The 17,475-nt window shown below is 40.2% G+C and overlaps 1 protein-coding gene across 3 annotated transcripts in view; it reads right to left on the bottom strand.

Annotated features, from left to right (window-relative positions):
* The window catches only part of LOC145994027 (uncharacterized), a 358,614-nt gene that overhangs the window by 43,958 nt on the left and 297,181 nt on the right, over positions 1-17,475 (bottom strand). For all 3 annotated transcript variants that reach the window (XM_083130114.1, XM_083130119.1, XM_083130110.1), the window contains exon 5: positions 16,405-16,538. In XM_083130114.1, the coding sequence (XP_082986240.1) occupies positions 16,405-16,538 (134 nt within the window). The remainder of the gene's footprint in view (positions 1-16,404; positions 16,539-17,475) is intronic.

The raw sequence follows: 17,475 nt of genomic DNA on the forward strand, positions 1-17,475 counted from the left end.
TGGAATTTACCCACATGAAAAATCCCTTTATCTATCTCACCAGAGCTTTCAAATTGTTTCCTCTAGTTCCAAAAATTTGTGAACATTGGAATTTAGACATACAAATGACACCGAGTCAGGCACTTTCCACTCCAGCCGAACCCCCCCCCCCCAAACTCTCTTCTCCCCTCAGAGTTCGTGAACACTTATTTTCACTGACTCCCGCCTTGAAATTAAGGCGTCCCGGGTTCGATTCCCGGTGGAGGCACATAGTGGTTTGGATCCCACTTTAAACTGTAGGTCCAGTCCCGATTAGCCTTGTGCTAAAGTGGACTTAAAACACCACATCAATCAATCAATCAATTATTAACAGACTCCCATTTAAGAAACACAATTTTTACAGTACCGCCACGCTAACACGCTTATAAAACCTTTTCCTTTTCGAGCAGGTCTCATCTCCAGGAAAATATCAATTAGAGGAAAGTCCCGGCATCTATTGACCTGTTGGGTGAGATGAGTCAAGGCTCCCTGTTTGGGTAACAAGCGGCAGCTTAGAATCCTTCCACCCCGAAGTAGCCAGCAGTGAAACAGGATTTTGTCAAAATAACCGTTATGTGCTGTGAATGGGGGGGGGGGGGGGTTTACCATGTCCGTACTCTAGTAAAAAGCATGATCCTGTCGCGCACAGTGATCGTGTAACAACTTTTCTAGCGCTTTCAGTCAGTGCATAGGACCGGCGGACACCCACAATCTGGAGGAAATTGGAGAGCTACGAATGAGTAGCGTAACCCGGTCATGGTAAACCTAAAACGACGACTGGGGTTTCATCGTGCTGACCACACGTCACCCCGCAACTGGTTGCACGATCTCCACCTCTTCTGAGGCATGCGGGAGTGAAGCAGGCACTGGCCCCCAAGGGTGGTTGCGCCAGGGGTTATCAAAAAGCATAATCCAATCGTGAGTTTTGGAACACTCTGGGATGCAAATTCCTTATCGCTGGTGAATTCTCATTTTACAACGAATGTGCCCCATAAACAGGGACGTAAACTATCTCCCACACCAAATCTTATTGTGCACTGGAATTTTGTGCTATTTTTCATCAATTAGTGCCAGATATCCCTGTTGCGTTAATTTTAAGGTTATTTCAATTTAGACAAGTCATAACTTTCCTAACAATATAAATTTTAAGTTAAACTCTGGAAAATATGAACAAGCTTATTCGATTTGGATTACATATGATCATTAATATCATGTAAATCTTAATGGAATTCTAGTTACACGCTTCACTTTCACACAATAAAATTTGCTATTTTACAATTACTTCAGTTCATCAAAGGAAAGGTTCATGATCATCTACGAACACTTTCACGTACACTTTTTCCTCAACGTTTGCTTCGGAAAGATTCTCACTTTTATTTGCTACACTAAGGGATGTACAGGGTGTCCCGTTGTGAAAGCGCCGAAATGTCAACCTCGCTTCCAAGGGTTACACCCTGGACGGCATTCTTGCAGACCAATGAGGCTCTGGCGTCTGGACTCCTCTGTGGGTTGTGTGTTCTGCTCACTCATCCAATTTATCTCATCACTACTCATCCTCACCTTCGCGATTAGTCAAAAGTGGGAGAAAAGAGAAGTAAAACATAACAAATCAATCAATCAGTCTTTGCAACCACATTGTAGTTACAACAATATATACGTATATGAGATTATTCGTTTGAGGTGCAAACATATTGCATTTAGGTAATCATTTTTTGCGTTACTGCCTTACGTTTTTTTAGTGAGTTTTAAGTCCGCTTTATGCACAGATAGGCTAATCGGTACTGGACCTACAGTTTCAAGTTGGATCCGAACCATTTTGCAATCTGCCTGCATCAGGAATCGGACTCGGGACCCTCTGATTACAAGGCGGAACGTTACCACTACGCCATCGGCATCCTAAAATTTGCTGTTATTCCGATAAAAACAAAATTACTTACGTCATGGCTCCGAAAACATCGAAACTTGCATCTTTAACCCCTTCGAACATATTTACATACTGTATTTTGCCGTCTTCAACTTTCGATATTATCGTTAAACATAAAAAGTTCTGGTTTGCAAAAGTTCTGATCATTAATTTTCCGCCGACAGTGACGTCAATTCCTCAGATGAACCTTTCCCTCGTGTTTGAAGAATTCTGTCGAGGCTTTCGAAATGAAGACGACACGAGGCCGCAACTGGCAGAACGCCCAGAATCAGACTCGACAACATCCGGCGGAGAGAATTTCCGACAAGAAGTGCGTTTTTCATCCGCCAGATGGCCAAAAAAGCGCGTTGTCAACACTGGAAATTATTTCTGTGATTAATAGAGCCTTCATGCATCTGTCACAAGTCGCTGTTCTTTACGGTTCAACGATTTCTGGACCGACTGTAATAAGGGAAGGAGATATCTTTCGAAATTAGGTCCCTTGGGATTGGGTTGATGGTTTATTACGGTTGTCACGTGCACTTCAACCGTAACGAACCTACTGAAAGTCAATACGGTCGTTACAACCAGGAAGTACTCGTAACTATGCCTTGGTCCCTTAAGTGGTACTTTTTACCAGAGTTGTTAAAGGTCCTGGTATTTTAAATAAATTCAATTCCGGTCCAGGAGAGAAAATCAGCAAGCGTAAATGGGATCTGGACCGTAAAGAACCTTTTTATCTGTAAATATTTCAATTCGGTCCAGGAACCTTTTTACCAGATCAATCTAAATACGGGCCAGGAACCTTTTTTTCCGGCTGAATTTAAATACGGCGCGGAAACATTTTTTCACTGAATTTAAATTCGGTCCAGGAACCTTTCTTCCGGATCAATTTAAATTCGATCCAGGAATCTTTTTTCAACGAAACAATACGCAACTTGGACCGAATTTAAATTGTGCTAGATAAAAGGTTCCGGTCCTGCAGCGGAACCCAACAAAACTCATTAGAATTTATGGGTTCCGGGACCTTTACCCACCTTGCTTTTTACAGCTACCTTGGCTGAGAAATACAGGGTGTTCCAAAAGTGTATGCACACTTTTACAGGACTGAACTCAAATATTCATTCCTTTGACGTAATTTGCTTACATTAGTAAATTTTGAAGGACAGAACTTTCTCCCAAAGTGATGAGGGTGTCTAGAATTTCATAAAAACAAAATTCCTTGACGTTTACAGACCAAGTCATTAGGGCAATTCATGTATATACACATGTGTGTAAGAAGATGTCTCTCTCAGTGGCGAAGCGTCCTAAGAGGCCCGGAGGCCTGGCCTACCCTAATATATTTGTCTATTACGGATTATTTTATTACTTATAATTTCATTAAACGACGCTTAATAAATGAAAACTGAAATTCTAGGTCTTCCGATAATTACCGCAAGTTTGCAACGCTGCCTGGAACCGTATCTGTGCATTCAGCGAGGCCCGCCTGAGAGTGCCTCAGCTGGTCCCATAACAACCTATGTAATTCATGCGGGAAAACAATTTCAGGGGCGCATTCGCCTGTAACGTACACGGAGAGACCGGCCTCCGACTTCATCCGAAGAGTGCCGATCGTGTGCGAGCGCGTGACGAAGCAGGCAGTGGACGTACAGAACTTGTTGAAGCAGCGTTTCCATGGAAGATTCAGAGCTGTGCCGGGAGCGGAGCACACCCAGCTGCTAACACGTCGCGAAAATGTGTTGCTAACACCTCTAAACCTGGCCTCCTAACCTATCAACGTAGGCATTATTAGAATTCTAACTGCAAATAATGAATGTAAGTTGGTTACCAGTATTAAGTTTGGTGCTTTCAGCTCTTTTGAGAAACCGCTTTTCGCAAAGTGTTAGCTGCTGGATGTGCCCCACACCAATCTCGATTCAGAGAGGGAAAGAATTTTATTTCTTTGAGAAAAGGGATATTGAGACGAAATTTCCATTCATGATTAGTGACTTAACTGAGAACGCGCTACTTTTAAAAGGGGGCCAAGTACAGTGCGTGCAAACGTATTGAGAATATCCATTTTACTGAAATTTTCTGGTCTGGACACAGAAAGGTGTCCGTGTTCTCATTTAGCATTTCATCATTTTCTAAATCGTATTACCCGGTGGAGGCACAAGTGGTTCGGATCCCACTTTAAACTGTAGGTCCAGTCCCGATTAGCCTAACTGTGCATAAAGTGGACTTAAAACACCAACTCAAACCACCAACTCTAAATCGTATTATAATTTTTAAAAAAAGTCGAGTGTTGAAGAAGAATTATATGCATAAAAGACTTAAAAAGAAATAAGTGAATGATGGATTTAGTTTATTTTACTTGGCTTTCTGCCATTTTTGTCTAATTGGGAGGATGAGCGATGATATATGACATTGACGAAGAGACACTCACAAAGAACACCCATGCCCAGGCACGGATTCGAACCTGAGGCCCTTGTCGTAGCACGCTGTTATAACCAATCCGCCGCGGAGGTCGGCATTAAAAAGAAATAAATACTAAGTGACGGTCAAGTGATCCATTTCTTTAATGCGAGAAACATTTACAATACTGTTATTGAAGTAGGAAATAATTTTTACGAGCAGCTTTAATCTAACAAATGTAAGATGGCTGGGCCTCACAGAACGGCTTTTTCATTGGGTGACGCGTGGTCAGAACATCGAGTCCCGTCGTCACTGTTTTCTGACCTTCGAGACAGAAGCGCCTTTATTCTCAGATATCTAATCGAGACTATATTAAAGTAGAATCTGAACCAATGCCTCCAGGGGGAATCGAACCTTCTACTTCTTGATTATAAGGTAAAAAAAAAGTAAAGTGTTCCCCTGTGCATAGCACCACGCCATGAAGGCGTATAGGGGGTGTGGGGGTAACGCCCCACACTTTCTTGATCCGGTCGTGAGTGGGAGTGATGTGATCAGCATCACGCCCCTGACCGCCTTTACCCCCCAGGGTTTCCCCCAGGTACCCATGTTATTCGACGCTGGGTGGGCGCCGGGGCCGTTCCCGGATTTCAACCGGCCGGGGATCGAACCCGGGACCTTTAGCATGGTAGTCAGACGCGTTACCGACTGAGCCACCGCGGCCACCATCTTATAAGGCGAGAGGCTTAATCCCTACATTATTCTTTACAATCCCTATCCCGACTTTTTCGAACAGCAGTAGACGAGATTCAGGTAATGTGTTATCTTTTATTTATAGGGGCTATATTTTAACATACTACTTTTTTTAAAAAAGTCAGCTCCCCCCCCCCCCCCAATCCCTGCTCCGTCCTGTGCCTACCCTTCCAGAGAAAGCACGCTTCGCCACTGGTCTCTCTACATTTTACCTGAACACCACACTTAGACTCCCACTGAGCCAAGACAAAAATAACGAAAAGGAAAACTGAACAGAAATTGATGGTTACAGGAATCAGGGGAGGGTTTTAATTAAAATTTGCCACGCACTATGACTAATGGTTACCTCATAAAGAATTATTTTTATTTAAAAAATCATAACAATTATACCCTAAGTAATACATACATAATTAAAGTGTATTAATCCCCATATCAACCAAACACAAAAATTGCAACAAAAAAGTGGTAAATGGCAATAGCCACTTTCTGTAGTACATTTCTACATGAAAATACATAGTGACATCTTTTCCTATGGAATTTAGTATACAATTCCTACAGTAACTTCTGGTAATACTCAATATATCAATGTGACTGAAGTATAGTTTGCCCACACCAAATTTAAAATTTCTTGTTTGTCCTTTTTTATTTGTTCAAAAAATTATTTTCAGTGTGTTTCTGTCAGAAACAAAAGTCGTTAACATTCGAAGAGAAAATAATAAATAAGCAAAAACCAGAGGAAATGTAAGGCTTTGATGGTCTACACCTTCTTTTGCAATTCGGACCATCCAAACAAGACGTTTTCCTTTCTTGGTTTTACCGCGATTTGGGGAGTTAAAACTAACAGCCGTCCGACGGTTGCCACTTGCTGCAAAATTGTGTTGGGAAGAGGGAAGGAGGCGGGGAATGTTCAGGCAAAAGTTCGTGAATAGGCTTCTGTCGGGTGTCAAGTGGTTTGTTGTTTGCGTGGGCGCTTTCTCATTTTGGGTATTTCTTGAAGAAATTTATTATTATAATTATTCTACAACAGCAAAATGGCAAGGGGTGGTATTATTAAGCATAAAAGTGTCCAGAGTCTTACAAGTAAAGAGAGAGAAATTGTAATAAATATAAATATACTTAAAGCAGAAAAATCCTGGTAAAAGTGTTAGTTGGACTGCAAGCGAAAATGCTGAAACGACTGGAATTTCGTTCAAAACTGTTTACAAAATTAACGAAGCGATTAAAGGTTCTCTTGCAACACCAAACGAGCAGAAAAACGTCAAGAAACAACAGGTACGCAAAATCCAACGACTTCGAATATAACTTTTATACGAGGCGATGTGCGGCGAAAAGTTCCAGGCACATTGTATATAATACATTGGCGAATTTTTCGGGACGAGGTTCCCTTGCTCTCCCAAAATGATGATTAAGTATTATGAAAAGTATTGATAGCATAATATTAAAAGATTAAAAAAAAAATAATCGAGCCGTTTTCCCTATAGGTATAGTTAAAAGAATGCCAGTCTCCTTCTTTCTGTAATTATCCTTGATATGAGTACAAATACAATAGAACTCCTTTTATTTCACACCTCTACTAATAATTGATTGATTGAGTTTTAAGTCCACTTTTATGCAGAGATAGGTTAGGTTAATTGGGACTGGACCTACAGTTTTATGTGAGACAAGAACTACCATTTGCCTCCAGCAGGTATCGAACCCTGAATCCCTTGATTATAATGCGACGACGGAAATTCTGCTAATGCTATCCCCTTAGAATCGAAGGGCCCTGGGTTCGTTTCCTGGCGGAGGTACATTCTAGGATGGATTATGCATTGAAGGTTCAGTCCCGATTAGTTCATCTGACCACAAATTAGGCCTACAACGAACCCTTGTAATTGTATTGATGTGAATGATGTGACGTGTCCAATAGGCGTATGTGCTGGTCATAACTCCCCTTTGGATAAGTATTCCTAAAAGAAGAGGGCCAACGGCAGGAGGAGATGGCATATGAGGACCGACTACTAAAAAGTATACGTACCCCCCCCCCTCCCCCTCTTCGAAAACACTGGGCACAACATTGATGTAAGGGCACTTTTTGATGTGTCGAATAAGTTGCAAATCTGCACATTATATTTCCAATATTACGTAATGCTTACAGCATATTCTGTGCACGTCCCAGAAAAGAAATCTAGACCCGGCTATGACTGTCGAGCTGATGCTGTGCAAAACGAATGGAGGGACAAAACAATAAAGACACAACAAGACTTTGTGTGCGGCCTTACGAGTGGTTTGCGAGCACCTACAGATCGGGGGAAAGATACATTTGCTTTGGTGCATGCCGCTAATGAACACGGTTTTGTCTCAAACGAGACAGTGTGCCGATCAATGTGAAACAGGCCTCCCCGATGGCACAGTGGTAACGTCCTGGTTTGATACCCTTTGGAGGATTTTAACTTGATCCACTTTTTTAAATGTCACGTCAGGTGGCTGTTCATGTTGTTTTCCTAATGTTAAGTAACACGTTTTAGTCATATTCACTAAGGCACCAGATTCTATTTCATATTGTCGTATACATTCCATTAAGTTCTTAATCGCTGCCTGATTTTGACATATGACTGTGACATCGTCGATATAAGCTCCAATCGTAAATTCCGTTCCTGTATTGTTATCATTTAGGGTCGTGCGACAGTGTTGAAGGAAAGGTGCCAAGGCCATTACAAAAAGCGTTAAGCTTAATGGGCTTCCTTGCGGAAGTCCTCTTTTGACTATGCATTTATTAGTTAAAAACCCATTGATTTTTGCCTTTAAGCTTATATTTGTCACTAATGTTTTAATATTTTCATACATTTGTCCATGAATACCCATCTTTTGTATCGTTTTTAACAAAAAAACTATGCCCCACTCTATCAAATGCCTGTGAATAATCAATCGCTACGAGGTATTTATTTGGTTGGGAGTCTGAGATTTTATTACACTCATGCTCATAAATTAAGGATAATGCTGAATCTTGTACAAAGAAATATTTGATGTGCACGTTGCAGCTTGAAATGATGTCTGGGTACTGTACCAAAGAACCTGTGTTGACTATGACCTTGATCCAGTTTGTTGTGGCGCTGTAAGCAGACCCATGACTCACAGGGGCGAAACTGCTGACCAGAGTACAGTGCCTGTAGGAAGTGTGCAGTTGTGTTCGGTTGTGCAGATGGTGAGTGTGTGTGTGTGTGAAATGGCTCAACAAACACATATTGATGAGGGTGGCTAGAGGCGGACCAAAGACAGCAGGTCATGTCACAGGTGCTCCATGTGCCACAAAGTGTCATCTCACGATTATGGCAACAATTCCAACAGACCGGAAACGTGTCTCGGCGCTACAGCAGTGGACGTTCACAGTGTACAACACCACGAGAAGACAGATATCTCACCGTTAGTGCCCGGAGACACTGACGGAGTACTGCCGGGGGCCTTGCTCGAGACCTTGCAGCTGCCACTGGAACAGTTGTTTCCAGACCCACTGTGTACAGACGACTCAACAGGCACGGTTTCTTCGCCAGGAGGCCTGCAATTTGCATTCCACTGTCACATGTTCACAGAGTAGCCCGTAACAACTGGTGTAGAGAACACAGGACATGGACAATGGAAGAATGGTCTTACGTACTCTTCACTGACGAGTCCAGGTATAGTCTCAACAATGATACTCGTCGTGTAACCATCTGGCGTGAACCAGGAACCAGATACCGACCTGGTACCATCGTCGAAAGGGCCCAGTATGGAGGTGGTGGTGTCATGGTGTGGGGTGGCATTATCCTGGGTTCACGTACACCCTTGCATATCTTCGACAGAGGTATTGTAACAGGTCAGGTGTACCGGGATGTTATTCTGCAAGACTACGTTCGTCTTTTCAGAGGTGCAGTCGGTCCTACATTCCTTATGATGGATGACAATGCCAAGCCACACCGAGCTGTTATTGTGGAGGAGTACCTTCAAACAGAAGAAATCATACAAATGGAGTGGCCTGCCTATTCCCCTGACCTCAACCCAATCGAACATGCTTGGGATGCTCTAGGCCGACGTGTCGCCGCACGTGTTCCACCTCCTCGGACTTTTCAGGAGCTCCGACAGGCACTGGTGCAAGAGTGGGAGGCCATACCCCAACAGCTGCTCGACAACCCCCTCCAGAGTATGCCAAGCCATTATACTCCATGTGTCAATGTGCATGGGCATCACATTCCATACTGAAACCTGTGCACATGCTCAAAGAACTGTGGAACAACATTTTACAATCTCCCTTGCTCTCTATCATATGTGCGCTCTTTGGTTTTTCTCACGTTTTCTGCAATAAACAGGGTTAAACAGGGTAGGTGGATGTCTTTCTTGTGTGTTCAACATGTGTCTGTGCTACCACAACTAGTTTGTTTCAGTGCTGTATCGTGGGGCACCAAAACCTGTATTATCCTTAATTTATGAGCATGAGTGTATTTCATCTCGTAATAGTGTCAATAAATGGTATATTTTTTTCTCCAACTACTCCATATTGATATGGTGTAGCCAGTTTTGTCAAAATCAACTTTAATCGATTTGCTACACATCAAATCAGTATTTTATAGTCTGTGTTAAATAATGTTATTGGTCTGTAATCTTTCATCTCCTTGGGTTGACTATTTTTTGGTATTAAAATTATTATTCCTGTTGTCTCATAATTTACTAAATTATTTTTGTTTAATACTGTATTAACCCATTTTGTTAAAGTATTACCCATTGTTGGCCATAAAACTTTATATGCATTAGTCGCTATTCCATCTTCCCCAGGTGCTGTTCCCCGTACTCCCTGTACTATTGCTTTATACACTTTTCATTTGTGTATGGTTGGTTTAATCCAACCATTTCTTCTGATTGGAGGATTGGTATGTATTTGTCTAAATATTGACTAGCCTTCTCATTATTTTGATATGCGTTTTAATATTTATTTTCCAAATATTTATACACTATTTGTTGTATTTGGTTCCCCTCATTATGGCCTACTCCATGATTATCCTGCAGTTCTGTTATCAGACTCTGTTTTTGTCGCTGATATACCGTGCGTCCATTTCGATCTGCAGCCGAGAGATCGGGAGAAGCGTGGCGGGCGGCGCTGGCGGAGATGCCGACATTTGCGGCCTGAAATGCCCGCTTATTTTTATGGACATATGCAGACATTTATATAAATATTGCAAACGAGCACTAACCTGTGTTATAAGAGTATGGTTTTAATTTTAGTAGCTTAGTGGCTGTATGTGCTGATGATTTTGACACTCCCATCTCCTGTGAAACACGGCGTAGAGGTTTGTTTGGATAACTTTCTAACGCTGCCCCAATTTCATCGAGTTTATCGAGGAAGCTCACGAAAACCATTGACTTTTAATGGTTGCGTCGGCAGCGTAATCTTGATACAGTGTTGCACATTCGAAACCTCCAAACGATCCCCACCGACACAAAACTCTTTCAAGGATATAAACTTAAGCAGGACGTTGCTGGTCAAAACTATGATTAAAATGTTTTATTATCTGTGACTCTTATCGTCACTTCTAAAGCGTATTTTTTTGTGTATATAATTGCAGAACTTGGATGAATTACAGATGATGAATTATAACTCAGGTTAGTGCTCGTTTTGCAATATTTATATAAATGTCTGGATATGTCCGTAAAAATAAGCGAGCATTACAGGCCGCAAATGTCGGCATCTGCGCCAGCGCCGCCCGCCACGCTTCTCCCGATCTCTCGGCTGCAGATCGAAATGGACGCACGGTATATTTGTTACGTGAACTAAATTTATTTCTTCTTCAATATATATGTTGGGGAGCGCACTGTGTATACGCATTCCTTCTACTTTTGTTGCCTGTAGGCGCAGTAGTTGTGCTTTTACTTTTTTTAATTTTCGCTTGCGTGTCACTGTCGTTTTTCTTTTTCTTATATAGGTCATGTAATACTGCATAATGGAAATTAAATTTATTATACCATTCGTGTTGTTTTTCCCAGGAGTATTGTTTACAATATCTTTGGAAATTTGGTTTAAAAATTTCTGTCCACCATCTATTAATATTTTGTTCATATAATGATCTCTTAGTCCGTTTTTCCCACTGTTTGTCAAAGCCATCTTCTTCTTCTTCTTCAATTAAATGTGATGTATTAATTTTCCAAGTTCCCCTCCCTATTCTAGTTAACCTTACCGGTGATTTCATTGTTGTAATTACAGCATGGTGATCACTAAAAAACACCGGTTCCATATGAACAGAGGTAATATTTGATTTTAGTTCACTTGAAACATATCCCCTATCTATTCTCGAGGCACTAGTTGCAGTAACGTATGTGTATCCGAGTTCATTGCCTCTTTTTTCTTGCCACACGTCCTTTAATTGCAAATTGTGCACCAATTTTTGCAAAGCATTTGAAAAATTATAACCCGGTGTTTGGTCCACATTACATAATACGCAATTAAAATCCCCTGCTAAATACATTGAACCTGCACTACCTGCAATGTATTGTGGTATTGTATATGTATAAAAAATACTTCTTTCGTTCCGGTATCTTGATCCCGACGGGGCATAAACGTTAATTAATGTCAAGGTTCCCAATTTCCCCATGATTAATCTTTCACTGGATTCTTTTTGTACTTGAATAAATGATAGTCCTTTACGAACTAAAATTGCAGTTCCTGTACCACTTGAATTATAATTGTTATATTCTATGTAATTTTGATTACATTCTAGCGAATTTCGGGCTACTTCTTGCAACATCGCAACATCTATACTTTTTTGATGCAAGAAACTACGTAGTGATTTTAACTTTGTTTCATTTTGTATATTATTTATATTTATATTTGCAACTCGTATTACTGATGTTTCCATATTCCTATATAATACTATTAATAGTATTAAAATAATCCACACTTTTGTATAATACATATTTTTCATATAAATAAATTACTCTAAGTACTATGTTCTTGAGCTGCCTTTTCGCTTTCATTACTTCTATTACCATTCCCCATCTTCACTACTGGAGAATTTAATCCAATAATTGGAGCACTATTTGAAAAGTTATTTCCTAATCGTCTGGTAGAACGCCGTTTTGCTATAGAGTTTTTTGTTTTTGTTTTTCGTTTAAGCTTAGTTTCACTTACCTTCATTTGATTACTATTTTCACTCCCACAAGTGGAAATGAGATCACTGTCTTCTTCTGATTCTTGTTTGTCACTCAGTGATTTAGTGGCGGATGCAGTTTCCTCTGGTGGTAAGGTAGTGGGGGGGAGGGATGTGTCCATGAATTCTTCCTTTTTCTTCTTACTCTTCATTTAATCTCTTGATTCTTTTTCTTCCTTCGAGTGTTTTTTATCTTGAGGTTCTGTCGTTTTTTCATTTGCTCCCTCCTCTTGTGTTCTTCCTATTTGTTTTCCCATCTCATTATTACTGGTTGGCTTCATTTGTGAAGTAACCTCATTTTTCTTCTGATTTGATGCACTAGCTAATCCCTCTGAGCTTACTATGTCGGTCTCATTGGGCAAAGCTGCCTTACTGTAGGTTGCCTTGACTTTCGGTGGGACCCGTAGGGTAGTCATTTGCCGCTGGTTACAACTGTATCTTAAATGTTCATCCGAACCACAGAACTCACACGTTGGAGTTTGTCCCGTATATATCACGTGTGCCTTATATTTGCCAATAGTTACAAATGATGGTATTGGCTTCTTTAATGACATTTTTACCATACGTACGCCACTGGGCACAGGGTAACGAAACTTTTCACTCCACATTTCTTCTGTCACTTCATCCACTGTTCCATATTCACTGAATTTCCCGTGCACTTGTCTTAATTCAACTTGCATAGGTAAATTAAATACACGTACGTATTTCACTATTCGACTTGCGTCCCTAATTTTGACTTTCACTACGTTCCCATTATCATACTTAAATTCTAATTTACCTGGGTACTGTTCTAGCAATTTTAACATAGTACGTTGTCGCACTAATTTCAAATAAACACCTCGCGCAGTTGTCGGTATTTGTATTGCTAAAATTTCATCAATACTAAGTTTAAACTGACTGTAAATGAACTCACGCATGTCCATTGCACTAGGTTTTCCTGCTCCATATGCGAAATTTATCAAAATGGTATTTTCACGATCCATTGCTATCCTTTTTGTTCTTATTAACAATTGTCAAATACTATTACCGATCAGAGTCCTATTTTCCACTTGGCTCAACACTCGCACTCGGTTTTACGCGTCACGCGTTATCTAAGCCCGCACGACTGCTTAGCTTCGACCTGCCTCTCCCGTGGCCAAGCACGGACTGACTGAGCCACCGCGTCCATTTTTATGAACGACACTTTATGTATTAATTCTGCTTTTACAATAAATGACAGTCTATTTGTTGATAAGTTACTATTAATCTATCTTACTTGCACAGAAGGTTTGCATTCAAATTTATACAATTCCAATTCTTTAACATGATGATAACTTATAACTAGAGTGCGGATTTTGCATATTTGCATATTTTATTCCGGTCCTCTAATTAATATACAACCGGGTTCTAAAGTTGTTTCAGAGCATTCCGAACCGAAGTACGGGGGTTTTAAAGTGCATATAAATGCATATTTAAGGTGTTCGTGCATATTTACTGCGTAAGCGCATATAAATGCATATTACGTGAAAAAATCATTAAATTGATAGTTTTTTTTAAATATATTTGTTTACTTGGTTAATGTTTCGTCTGTGGAGTGTGTCTGAGAGTAAAATTTTCAAGCACAGGTGTTCGAAAACAAGATCTAACGCCAGAGGACATAGCTGCATTGAAATATTGTCCAGTGACAAGTTGTAGTGTCGAGCACACCTTTTCTTCATACAAGGATAGATATACTAACTGATAAACGGAAAAAAATCACTCTAACCAATTTAGAGAGATATGTTGTAGTGCACTGCAATTTACATAAAGTCACAACTACTTAACGATTTTCGTTATATTGTATTTAACAACTGGAAATAGTAAATTCAATTTAATACAAGATTTTGCAACCTTACTTGAAATGGAAGCTGTAGTTACTTCGTCTTTACCTTCAATGGTCACTATGTGTGTGTGTAGTACTTTAAAAAATAAATGTATTTCGAGGAATTTTTTTGTGCCTATATTTATCCTTTAGTGCATAATTTCCATATTTGAGTGCATATTTTACTTGTTTTTAGTGCATAGATGCATGCATATTTTCCACTTTTTTAGTGCATATTGATCCGCACTCTACTTATAACTTATATACAATGCTGTATGTCGCAAGTATGTGTGACTTAGGACTTAAATTGGCAGCAATAGGGTATCTTCTTTTGTTCTTAGCCTAAAATACAATGTTTTCCATTGTGGGAAAAATATATATTAGTAGCGATGCAATTCTGACCATCGCATTGATATCCAGTGTTGTCTTGGATGCGTACGTTTATTTCTGTTACACTACTGCCACCTAGGGGCAACAAGTTTCATATATCAACGGCATTTAGTACGAAAGTCGGCGCCAGAAATAATAAAAAAAAAGCATGAAGAAACGATGAAGCGAGCTTCTTACGGTAAAACGTTTTCTCGAAGAAGAGCCTGATAAAAAAACAATGAAAGAAGTGGGTAGAAAACTGCCAATTTCTTAGCGAAATCGAATTAGGTGATTTATTGCTGCTAACTTTGGGTTATTTATCGACTTCAAATATCGTCTCGGGATACCCAGTATCGACTTTTAATACATCTCTATACCTAGGTATAAGGAAGAGAATCGATAGATCTATATACCCAAATATATGACTATCGACTCATCGAATTCAGTCTTTGTGGCCTAACTGATACGCCTAATGTCGTTGGAACAAGATTCCTTGTACAAGATTTGCCTACACTTAAAGGAAACCGTCAAATGGCTATATCGATATATTCGAGTGTTATTTTCTCAGAATCGAAGACTGGCATCGGTTTCTGGTGTTCTTACAATTAAATTTCAACCCTGCCATTGGTTTTCCGAAGATCTTCTATTTGAAAAAAATATGTAAAATTAAGGGGAGAAAGGGTGAGCCACGGTACACACTCACACATGTACACATTTCACACACACAATTTCATATCAGTCACAGCAATTTATGTATTAGAAGGGCAGTGCGGCAACTTGGTAACTTCAAACGGACAGCTTTTCTTTTTGAGGGGGCAAAACACAACGTGTTGTTCAACGTATTGATCAATATCAGTGTGTAAATATTCTTCTTCAATTATCTGCATCAATTTACCAAGAATTTTGCTTTTAAATGTTTAAGAATTACACCAGAATATTAAAATACACGTTACGTAATCACACAATCCAGTTTTTCACGCAAAATTGGTGCAAAATGAAAAGGGAAGTTTGAATTTTTCTTAATTTATAGGATAATTAAGACTCCGAGAAAGTGTCGGAACGGCATTTTTGCGGACTTGTGAAAGACCAAAAAGTCGCAATACAATCGGCTGGTATCGGTAAATAAATTCCAATCGTTACTGATACATCGGCATCGGTCCAGCCCCTAACTTGTACTCATTTCTCGAAATCTCGTGAAGAACTTGTCGATCTGAGTATATTTTTATGTAGTTGGATTAAGTTTCTTGCAGGAAAATACATTAAAACAGAAAAATCCTACAAACACAAGTTCACCAAAGCAATTTGTAAAAATACTTATATGGTAAATATGAATTCAAAAGAACTGAAAAAATATAAAACCACTATATTTTACAGAGCGATTATTCTCGGTAGCATTAACTTGTGGTGTGTGTGAGTGGAGGATAGGGGAGGAGGAGGGAGTTTTATTTGAAGTTCACTTTATGGCCAGAAGAGCCAATCGGGACTGTATCTACTGTTTAAAGTGAAATTCGAACTACGGTTGTAACGTACATCTACCGGGAATTGAACCCTGGACTCTTGGTTTGATTTGCTTTATTTTACTTAGCTTCTTGTGCCACTTTTGGCTAATTTGCGAAGATGGGGATGAGTTATGATATGATGAAATTGATGAATAGACATCACAAACGTCCATGCCCAAGCCAGGATTCGAACCCGAGACAGCTGGCGTCGCAGCGCGATGTGCTAACCACTCCGCCAAGCCTGGACCCTTGGAATACAGGTTGACAACCACTAGGCACGAACAAAAAGAGCCAAGGGTTGAGCTGGCGCATCAAACGGGCAACACCCGAACACTAGTTGCCCACTAGACACATCCATTTGGCATTTGTTTCTAGGATAATGAGTATGATGGAGTGGACGACCCGTCAAAGACCATCAATTCCACGTCACGACCAGTCACGGGAAGCGAAATGATGCGTGTCGAACGCAGTTACACTCACCTTCCGAATTCGTGCTGCAACGCTGAGAGCCTCGCACGGTACCTATCGGATTCTGAGTTCGATTCCCGGAGCCGACTCTCCGTCTCGGTCCGCAGCCGCCGTTCCCTCTCGACATCTCGCTGCAGCACCTCCCTCTGCAAATACAAAAATACATATAATTAGTGTTGTCGATCGATTAAAAATTGTAATCGATGCATCGATCGATAAATCGAAATGTCATCGATGTATCTACCGATTAATCGAAATCTAATCTATTCATCAAACGATAAATTGAAATGTAATCTATTCATCAAACAATTAATGGAAATATACTCAATTTATCGAACGATTAATCTATTTCAATTAAAATCAATTGATATTTTTAAATTTTATTATTTTATATAGATAATGCAATGCAGTATTTTCTTCCTAATAATTTCACACTTTGTGAAGAAAAGCATACACTTCATTACTGACGTGTATCAACTAATTAAGTGGTGTCATGCAAGAAACACTAGTTCAGGCTAATGACCTCTTAATCATAACTGAAGAGTCTACCTCACCAAATGGTATAGAGCGACCACAAATACATGAACCTTCGCGAATCTTCCCCTCCATACGTTCAGCTCGGTCCACGCTGAAGACTGCTCCATTCCGCCACTCTCTCCCTAACGCGAGTGCGATGCACACGACACGCGGTTCTGCGCAGGTTCTTTTGCTTGTGATCGTACAGATTTTTCCTCATAGAATTCAGAGCATTTGTGTTTCCTGCATCTCAAAGGATATATTTTATCGAATTGGTTAATCGCCAAGAAACACATTGGTGGCCTTTTATAAATTTGGTGATTTTAACTGAATTTTTTGGTAATTCTAAATAAAGAATTTGGTTGTGGTGAGCAATCACTTATTTATTGCTTATTTTAATAAATGTTTGGTTACGAGGGTTATTCCAAACCAAGTTCTCTCTCTGCGTAGTGATATTTACAGTTAACGCCGCCGCGCGCGTATACGTAAATTCTGAGTCGTGACGGAGCCTCCCCGATGGCGCAGTGGTAGCGTCGTCGCCTTATAATCAAGGGGTTTCGGGTTCGA

This window comes from Lepisma saccharinum, chromosome 1 (genome assembly GCF_977018435.1).
Source record: "Lepisma saccharinum chromosome 1, izLepSacc3.1, whole genome shotgun sequence".
Classification (NCBI taxonomy): Eukaryota; Metazoa; Arthropoda; class Insecta; order Zygentoma; family Lepismatidae; genus Lepisma; species Lepisma saccharinum.